The sequence below is a fragment of the Metopolophium dirhodum genome, chromosome 1, assembly GCF_019925205.1.
Source record: "Metopolophium dirhodum isolate CAU chromosome 1, ASM1992520v1, whole genome shotgun sequence".
Taxonomy (NCBI): Eukaryota; Metazoa; Arthropoda; class Insecta; order Hemiptera; family Aphididae; genus Metopolophium; species Metopolophium dirhodum.
The window spans coordinates 101,916,528-101,926,280 of NC_083560.1; the positions used below are offsets into that span (position 1 = coordinate 101,916,528).

At 33.5% G+C, this 9,753-nt stretch overlaps 2 protein-coding genes across 2 annotated transcripts; one reads left to right on the forward strand and one right to left on the reverse strand.

Annotated features, from left to right (window-relative positions):
* Window positions 1-3,355: 3,355 nt before the first annotated feature.
* Window positions 3,356-4,541, forward strand: LOC132948953 (uncharacterized). Its single transcript, XM_061019676.1, has 2 exons — window positions 3,356-4,459; window positions 4,518-4,541. The coding sequence occupies exons 1-2, from the start codon at window positions 3,356-3,358 to the stop codon at window positions 4,539-4,541; spliced, it is 1,128 nt and encodes a 375-aa protein (XP_060875659.1).
* A 123-nt stretch (window positions 4,542-4,664) lies between these two features.
* Window positions 4,665-6,133, reverse strand: LOC132936908 (uncharacterized). Its single transcript, XM_061003720.1, has 3 exons — window positions 5,215-6,133; window positions 5,011-5,151; window positions 4,665-4,950 (listed from the first exon to the last, which is right to left on the reverse strand). Exons 1-3 carry the CDS (start codon window positions 5,917-5,919, stop codon window positions 4,756-4,758), a joined length of 1,041 nt encoding a protein of 346 aa, XP_060859703.1. The 5' UTR covers window positions 5,920-6,133; the 3' UTR covers window positions 4,665-4,755.
* Between the last annotated feature and the right edge of the window lie 3,620 nt (window positions 6,134-9,753).

The following is a 9,753-nucleotide window of genomic DNA, read 5'->3' on the forward strand; positions in this document are numbered from 1 at the left end:
AATATTTAGTACCACCCTTTTTTATTTTATTTCTAACTGTAGATAAATGTACCGATGTTTGAGTTAATATAGATTTATATACCTCTAAATCACCATCAGTAAAAATAAGTGGATTTTTTAAAAATAATAACTGATTAAGACCCGACGTAGATGGGTAAACAGTACCGTCAATAAGTAAAGTGTTTTCTATAAATTTTACTTCTTTTTTACCCAAGATAATATGTCCGTTTGGAAGTTTTTTCGGACCATAGATCTTATCCAAGTCTGTAGACTGAAACCAATTTTCAATTTCTTGTTGATTGTAGTCCAAAATCGAGGATTTATTGGCAATATTTTCTTTGTTCAATCGAGGTTTATTCGATATTTTAGTTAAAGGATCGATAATTGGTTTTAATGTCTGTGTCATTAATTGTTGAACATTATCTGATCCGGTTTTTAATGCGATATATTTACGTTTAATACTTTCCTTAGCTTTAACTAGCTCATCTAACACAGTAGTTGCTTCCGTCATGACTACGTTTTAAATGATAATATTTATTAGTTGTTTCATCTTATATAACTACAAAAGTATCAAACCCAAAACGATAACGTCCGTTATCACGCTCACTATCTTTACAAATAACAACAAATGTAAACCTCTCACGGTTCCAACATGTTACACAGAAATGTTTAAATTGTGTATATGACATGTCCCCAGAACAGTGCTCGTTGTATACATGTTTTAAATTTGTTTCGTCCTGTTTAAATAATACTATTAAATTTGCGTTGTCACGTATCAGCTGTTTTGGTACTTTTGAATAACTCTGGGCCAGATAGAATATATCTATTTTATTGTGGCGACCTCGAGAAAAATAATCTCTTATAACGTTTTGGTGTTCACCAATAACATCGTCCAAGATAAAAATTGAATTTGGTAAAACTTTCTCGGGTGGAATTACTTTATCATTCTCGAAAAAGGTAAAAATGTTCATGTCATCTATTCCATCAATAATACGTTTTAATAATTTATATTTAGGTTGTTCCAGCGTCTTGGAGTATATGTAAACGTTTTCAAATCGTAACCCGTTTTCATCGACTAGTAGAAAATATATCAGATTGGTCTTACCACACCCCGAGCTGCCGAGTACCAACGACCTTATCGTATTTGGGAAAAGCTCTCCATGTCTCTGTTGAATTGTCTCGGGAGAATCAATATTATAAATTCGGAGTTTTTTCTCTTGTTCGATAAAGCGCATTTTTTTTTTTAATTTTTCACTATAAATATAGGTGCTATGTTAGCGATAGCGTCACACGATGTCTCACGTTCGTAAGCGAAACAACAATAAAGGCTCCGGTCTTATTAACTCTGTTATAAATCATTTACCCGTGGAATTACATTTACCTGGTTATAGGTAAGTCGCTACAATATATTATGACTAATAAATCCGTTTTTAAATTTTGTGATTAATTGTTTTTAGATTTGCCGGTCCCGGAACCAAATTGAAACAAAGATTAGCACGAGGAGAACGTGGTATAAACAGACTTGACGAGTTGGCCAGAGCGCACGATATCGCATACGAGGAAAGTAATTTGCTAACTGATCGACATAGAGCAGACGAAGTATTAGAAAATCAGGCTTGGGAAGTGTTTAAATCTAAAAACACAGGTATCAAAGAAAAAGCGGCGTCTTGGCTAGTCACTACAGCCATGAAAGTCAAACGTAAGCTTGGAGCTGGTTGCGGATTTAAACAAATGGTTTTGGCTGCTAAAAATTCCATCAAAAATAAAATGAACGAAAATAATATAACAAAATTAGTAAGAACATGTCTGTCAGCTGCGAAAAAAATTAAAAAGAATAAAAATAAGAAAACTAAAACACCGAGAATTATACCGATACCGAAAAAAGGTGGTGTTCTACCTTTAATTCCTATTTTTGCTGGTTTATCAGCATTAGGCGCGCTTACCGGTGGAGTAGGTAATATAGTAAAAGTCGTGAAAGAGTTAAATTCTGGAAAAAGCACACCTATTCATTTAGGCAAAGGATTATATCTTACTCCTCACAAGGGTAGTTCTTATAAAATCGTAAAAGGTAAAGGTTTATACCTAGCACCACACAAGGGCGGGTCGGTTAAAAAATCAAGGTCAAAAAACTAATTTCTACGTTACCCGATAGAGCGTTGTACGATTATGAGATTATAAAATACGCTGACATGTTGAAAATTCCTCATTTCATCGGTGTATTTGCTAGAGACAAGTTACCTCGACGAGCAAAACATCAAGAGTCAGCTGTAGTTAATTTAGACATCGAAAACGGTACAGGTACTCATTGGGTAGCGTATAAGAAAATCGGAAAAAAAGTTAAATATTATGATAGTTATGGAAATTTAACGCCGCCGCTAGAATTACAGAAATATTTCAACGGTTGCAATATCGAATATAACTACGAGAGACATCAGAAATATAACACAACAAACTGTGGTCACCTGTGCTTAAAATTTTTATCATGTACACTATAACGTTAACCGGTAACTCTAGCGAATTGTCGTGTGACTTTTTTCCACCGATAGAAGTCAGTAAAAATGCAAAAATCTGTCTGTTAGGTTTTCAAACGAATAATTCTATTCCTAACGTAAACGAAAAGTGTAATAAAATATGCTTCACATACAGTAATGATAACAATATGAATAGCGACAGCTATGTGATACCTACCGGCTCTTATGAGTTGAATGAAATTGAAGCAGCTATAAAACGTGTATTGCATAATACAGATACTTTATTCGAGTTGAGAGCAGATAATAATACACTAAAATGTACAATGTTTTGTAGTGAAACTGTAGATTTTCGTATGACTGATAGTATAGGACAGTTGTTGGGGTTCAAAAATCGTAAATATGCTGCTAATGTCAAACACGAATCAGATACGTTGGTCAATATTACCAAAACAAACTGTATATATATCGATTCAAATCTAGTTATGGGTTCATTCGTCAACGGTAAGCAGTGCCATACAATCCACGAGTTCTATCCGAATGTTCCTCCAGGCTATAAAATAATAGAGGTACCAACACATTTGGTTTTTTACTCCATTAATTCTACATCTATAACACACGCAAGTATAATTTTAAAAAATCAGGACGACGAGTTGATCGATCTACGGGGCGAACCGCTATCAATACGATTATTAATTCAAGACTCGTGATGGGGCTTCAATTTTACAATATAAATAGGGCTGTATATGAAAAACCCGTTAGTCGTGTTAAAAACACTATCAAGGTAACAACTCCGAAGAAGAAAAAATATTCGAGACGAAAACAGACTAAACATAGTCTAACACCTGATAATTTGGCTTTTCTACGCTCGATTAACGTCATTTAATATGGACGACACATATTTAGACGTGACGGCTGGTTACATCGACGATTGTAAAATAACACAAATTGATTATCATTCTTTTTTACCGTATTCAACATCGGCTCTTTCTAATAATGATGAGGTGCGTATTGCTTTACATAACACAGAGTCTTATACTTTACCATGCGAGAGTTATATTTACATCGAGGGGACAATAACCAAACCTGCAGAAATAACTGACGAGATTAGATTTATAAACAACGGACTGGCATTTCTTTTCTCCGAAATGAAATATGAAATAAACGGAAATCAAATTCAGAAACTCGTCAATCCGGGTATATCGACCACATTAAAAGGATATTGTTCGTACAATAAAACAAATATTTCCTCACACCAAAACGCTGCCTGGGATAGTGATTTTAAAAATGTTAATAAAGATTTTATTGATAGTGGTAATTTTAACGGATGTATTAATCTTAAACATTTGTTTGGTTTTTGTGAAGATTATAAACGTATTTTAATCAACTGTAACCAGCAACTCATATTAAATAGATCATCCATCGATTTAAATGCTATTAAGCAATATAAAAATAACGAGTTAGTGGACGGTGCTAAACTAAAAGACGCTAAAATAAACATAACAAAAATATTGTGGCGGATGCCTATAGTGAGAGTTAGCGATAGAGAAAAAATTCGACTGTTGAAAGTAGTCAACAGTCAAAAACCCCTGACATGTACGTTCAGATCGTGGGAACTATGTGAATACCCATTTTTACCTCAAAACACTTCACATTCGTGGAAAGTAAAGACATCCAACAAGTTGGAAAAACCTAGATATGTTATAATCGGATTTCAAACTGATAGGAAAAATAGCACAAGTAAAGCAATGTCATACTTCGATCATTGTAAAATTAAAAACTTGAAAGTCTATTTAAACTCCGAAGTATTTCCATATGAAGATTTTCAAAGTGACTTTAACAAGAATAAGATGGCGACATTATACCGCGCGTATGCAGAGTTCCAAAAATCTTACTACGGTCACGACGATGTAACACCTCTATTGAACCGATCAGAATTCAAAAATCACTCTCCAATCATAGTTGTTGACATGAGCCGACAGAACGACAACGTGAAAATGTCAACTGTTGACCTCAGAATTGAACTAGAAGCTGATGAGGCGTTTCCAGCTTCCACTTCCGCATATTGTTTAATATTACATGACCAAATTATTACTTATAATCCATTTAACGGAGAAGTAAGAACCTTGTAAATATTTAGTGTAAATACTTTTTTGTAAACCTTAATATTTTATTGTAAACCTTAATATTTATTGTAAACCTTAATATTATTAAATAAAAAAACTTTTTTCTTATATATCACGTCTTTTTTTTTATTTTACATAAATTATTTATTTTACATAAATTATTAGAAAAGTCTACGTTTTACTTTACGCAACGGTGTTTGGGGTTCAGCACTAGTTGATCGAGATGTCCGTGGTGTCTTGAATTGAGACGATGCATGGTTTAGATTGAAAAAATCAGGCCCATCATTTTCGTCGAACGACAGTTGTTGGCTACAGCTATCATCGGGTGACGTTGGACCATCAAAATGATCTATCGGCTGGAAAAATAAATATAAAATCAATAAATTGTTTTTACTAAAAATTATTTAATAAATTACCTTAGATAAATCATAATCCTCATCCGTCAGATTAAATCCATTACTTCTAATGGGGTCTTCGTACGATTTGTAGTTACCAGCGTTGACAGGTGAATAGCTTGGTATCATTAATGACGGGCTTCTAAAATTCATGTCATATGGCTAAAATAATATAAAAAGTATTAAATATTTTATATAATATGTGATAATAAATTTCTGAATTACCTCTGGGGTGTTTGGTGTCACCAGACGATTCATACAAAGTTCGGTTAATTGTATAGGTGCAAACATTCTGATTTGGTTGAGGAATTGGTTTTCACTGGTTTGCTTAACTTCTTGGTTGTTAATGAAAATTTGCATTTCTCGTACATTATTAGGCGGTGAATCCACTTGAAGAATTTTCCCGATCAAATTCTCGGAATATTCGTTCATTTGTTTTATAATTTTGGGTTTGATGAAAATATCTTTTTCCCGTATACTCGCAGCAATACTCCATTCCAAGTTCTGAAGCTGAATTAGATCTGAACGATTCAAAAGAACTCTACACCCGTCCTCAGTTTTAGATTCTATTACTAAAACATTTACTCCTACATACACCATACTCGATAATTTGAAAAAATCTGTCTCGAGAAATGTATTTCGTTTATATGATGTAGGTATTTCTAGTATAAATGATAGCACGTTACCCATAAGCGAGAATATTCGTCTTAGAAAATCTGTTGACAACTTTACGTAACGTGAAGAAGTCAATATATGGATGACTGTTTGGAAATCATCAGTCGGATCGATTCCAACAAGTAAAAATTTTCGAGAGGTAAAGTCCAATGTGTAGGATGTAGAATCTATTAGGGTAGCCGGAGTTGACGGTGGAACGTACGCAAACGGCTTCTTTTTGTAGATTGCAGCATTGTCAGCGATCGAACCGGCCATGTTATTAGTGATTTTAAAAACTTATAAAAACTTGAAATTTATTAAGACTTGAAAAAACACTAACAAGAAATAAAAATGTACGTGTAGTATAGTATAAGACTCTGAACACACTGAATAAATGGCCGCTCTTGCAGGGTCAAGCGTCTGTCGATTTGAGTCATTATTCGGTGGGGGTAGCATTATTAGGTGGGAGTAAATCACAACAGATGAGAAATTGAATAACAACACCTGCCGTAAAAGGTGTAGGTGGACAAGGCTTAAAATATACAAAGGGTATACATTTATAACCTTGTTGTTGAATGTTAACAAAAGATAGGGTATGTCGGGACACACAAGTCGTTGCCTGTACACAAAGGGGTATAGTCACAACCCTTGTCGAAGAATGTCAACAATAGATATAGGGTATGTCCAACACATGTCTCGCCATAGAACGTTATGGCGACAGAAATTTAAGGTTAAAAATATACAAAGGGGTGAACATGTGTAGTGTTGTTGAATAATGTTAACAATAGATAGGGTATGTCGGGACACACACGTCGTTGCCTGTATAAAATATACAAAGGGGGTGTACATGTTCAGTCTTCTTGAAGAATGTTAACAATAGTTGGGGTTTATCGGGTTACACAAGACGTTTCATTCCTGTAGAATGTAATTGTACAAATATGTTATTCTTAAATGTATTACAAATAATAACGTGTAGCACAAGTCCTTGATCGTTAAATTATTACATCGAGATGTATTAATTCATACAGTTATATACATTAAGTAAACCGGCTCTGTAGCTTAGTTGGTTAAAGCGCCAGAATGTAAGACGGAGATCGAGAGTTCGAATCTCTCCAGAGTCTTTTTTTGCAATATTTATTGAAAATGCGCATGCGCGGAACAATTGGGTGCATACGTCGCGAGAGTTTGAATATATTGCGGATAAGTATAATAAATATATATAATAAATATATGATAAAATAATATGATAACATATTTGATAACCAGATGACTGATATTAGTAGTGTGCACAATAATATGTACGGTAATATAACTAATATTCACCTATATACGTTAAGAATCATAAGAAAAGTATATCAGGTCTGTGGCCTAGTGGGTTAAAGCGTCAAAACTTTAGCTTGGGGGTCGAGGGTTCGAATCCCACCAATCTTTTTTTTCAATATTTAATGAAAAAAATATTACAATAATATGTACAATAGTATGGTGTGTACAATAATATGGTGTTACGGTCACGTGATGAGGCGGGGTTGGTCAGCAGCTGGTGGGGTAACGTCGCGTACGTGCGCGATCGGGCGGCGGCGTGACGAGGACGAGGGACGAGCAATGACGGGGTGGGGTAAAATATACGTCGCGTACGTGCGCGATCGGGCGGCGGCGGTGATGACGAGGGACGAGCAATGACGGGGTGGGGGTAAAATATACGTCGCGTACGTGCGCGATCGGGCGGCGGCGGTGATGACGAGCAAGGTTCAGCAAGGATCAGCGGTTCAGCGGTTCAGCGGTTCAGCGGTTCAGCAAGGTTCAGCGGTTCAGCGGTTCAGGTGTTGAAAGCCCCCATTTCATACTACTAACTTATAAAATCAGATTTTTTTTTTCTAGTTCTTCATTAATCATGACATTTTCCAAGGGCTCTGCTAAACCATAGTTTTCGTCAGGACCTGTAGATATTTTTGCTCGTATTTTTGTTTTGTTTACCTTACTGGTGGAAAATTGTAATTTTCTTTTACGGTTGTTAAGTAGCCTTCTCTGTTTAAAACCTAAATATTTTTTACCTACACATCCTAAACAGACCAAAACCATATTTAATTTTGTATAAAATACAAATTAAACTATATTATTATTTTTTATGTACCTGGACTTTTATTTGTAATTTTTTTATGAACATTTCTTATAATATACTTCCCAGAAGTATTAAAAGATACAACGGCAGCCTCAACGCGATTGTTATAGGAATTTTTCTGGGAAAAATTGATTCGCTTTCCAGCTAAATGTTTATTTATTACGCTGTTGAATTGCTCGCAGATATTGTTATCAACATCTAACAATAAACTTGGTGCATTATCAATGATTCTAGAATATATTTGATTAATTTCGCAAAGCAACCCACACTCTTCAGCTTCTAGTACAAGGTTAGTTTGTCCTATTTTTGAACCCTCGCAAAAATAACTAGCACATTTTGTATGTTGACCAAGTATGTGATAAGGCCCATTTGAAAAATCTTCACGTAAGCCTAAATTAGATTAATTATAAGTATAACATCCGAAATAATTACTAAATTAAAATATAATAAAGAAATATTAATCGATTAACCTTTAACTTGTTCGTTGTTGGAATCCCTTAAAGATTTTCTATATTTTACTGCCATAGTTATAGCTGATCTAAATTTGTTTAATTTTACTTGATTATTCAAAAATGTTCTGATATGGATTGGGTACTTTCTATTTTTTACTAGACCAGATAATTTCTGTTCTAAATTTCTCAAAAGATGGTTTCTACATTCTATTTTTTCTACCAAAAATTTAGGACCGTAAGGCATTATTTGTTTCAAACGAGTAGAAACTGAACTGTCACCATCACCTATAATATTATGTTTAAAAAAGCGGGTAAGTGGGTATCGTTTTGCTGTACATTAGGGGGTAGGGTAGACCTCGGACTATGGTAGGTTAAATTTGAATGCAATGATAGGTATCGTTGTATACGAAAAACGATTCTGAACGGAGATGATTTAGGATATATTATATTTAAATATTGTCATATATTCTATTTTGAAATAAATAGTATAGTTACCATATGTTACTATAGTTACTTTATAGTATCTGTTTATATAATAAAAATGTATTTGGCCAACATACGCAATATGAGCGTATGAAATTTAATTTAAATATTTTAAAAAATATTTTGAAACTTTAACCGTAAATAGATAATCATAATATAAACATTTGGTGAAAATTTTAAGTATTTACAATGATTCGTTTTTGAGTTACAGCAAAATCAAAAAATCGATTTTGTCGAAAAGTGGTTTTTCGTAAAATTGCCGTTTTTCTGTCACTTTTTTTTTGTTTTTCAATTCTCGATTTTTTTGAAAACTGTAGGAAAATGTTTACTTTTGACCCCCCCCCCCCCCCCCCCCAAAAGTACCAACTAGATGAATTTTCTTATTCAAAGAGGGACTGAAGTAAAAAATCGGAGCATTATTACTACTCCAAAACGTGATGACAGACACAAAAAAAAAAAAATATAATATTATTCATAATGAATTTAAAAACATTTTTTTTTCTTAACTAAATATAAATAATATAATATAAATTAAATAATAAATACCAATAAGTTTGTTAAATTTAATCCCATGCAATTCAATACTTTTTGAAAAGCCATCAGCAATAGCATCTGCCTCCATCCCAGTTGCTGAACCTTTCCAGTTCAAAAAACATCTGTGTTCGGATGCTATTGTGTTTTTATTTTTGGCACGCTCACACACGACACAGTATCTATTTCTGATTCCAATAAACAGAATTTTCTTGGTATTATAACCTATTATTGTTGCCTAGTTTGAAATTATAAGTAAAAATATTATTAAGTTAAAGATAATACCTAATCTTAAAATGTAAGATATATTATTAATTTCTTACAACACCAGAAAGAGCATCATATTTCGTTTTATAGCTTCTTTTACACCAAGCTCCATCAGCTACAACTGTCACCATTGGAATACCATCACTATCAATATTACCTTCTTTTATTGCTATTTTCTTTTCCTCCTCTCCTTAATTAATATATTGTAAAGTTTTATAAGACAATTTTAATCTAATGAAAATTAATTTTGTACTACAA

Coding starts and splice junctions, on each gene's coding strand:
- LOC132948953 (XM_061019676.1), top strand. CDS start 3,356: ATGGACGACACATATTTAGACGTGACGGCTGGTTACATCGACGATTGT. Junction 4,460..4,517: donor TGAGCCGACAGAACGACAAC/GTGAAAATGTCA, acceptor AGGCGTTTCCAG/CTTCCACTTCCGCATATTGT.
- LOC132936908 (XM_061003720.1), bottom strand. CDS start 5,919: ATGGCCGGTTCGATCGCTGACAATGCTGCAATCTACAAAAAGAAGCCG. Junction 5,152..5,214: donor TGACACCAAACACCCCAGAG/GTAATTCAGAAA, acceptor ATATTATTTTAG/CCATATGACATGAATTTTAG. Junction 4,951..5,010: donor AGGATTATGATTTATCTAAG/GTAATTTATTAA, acceptor TTATTTTTCCAG/CCGATAGATCATTTTGATGG.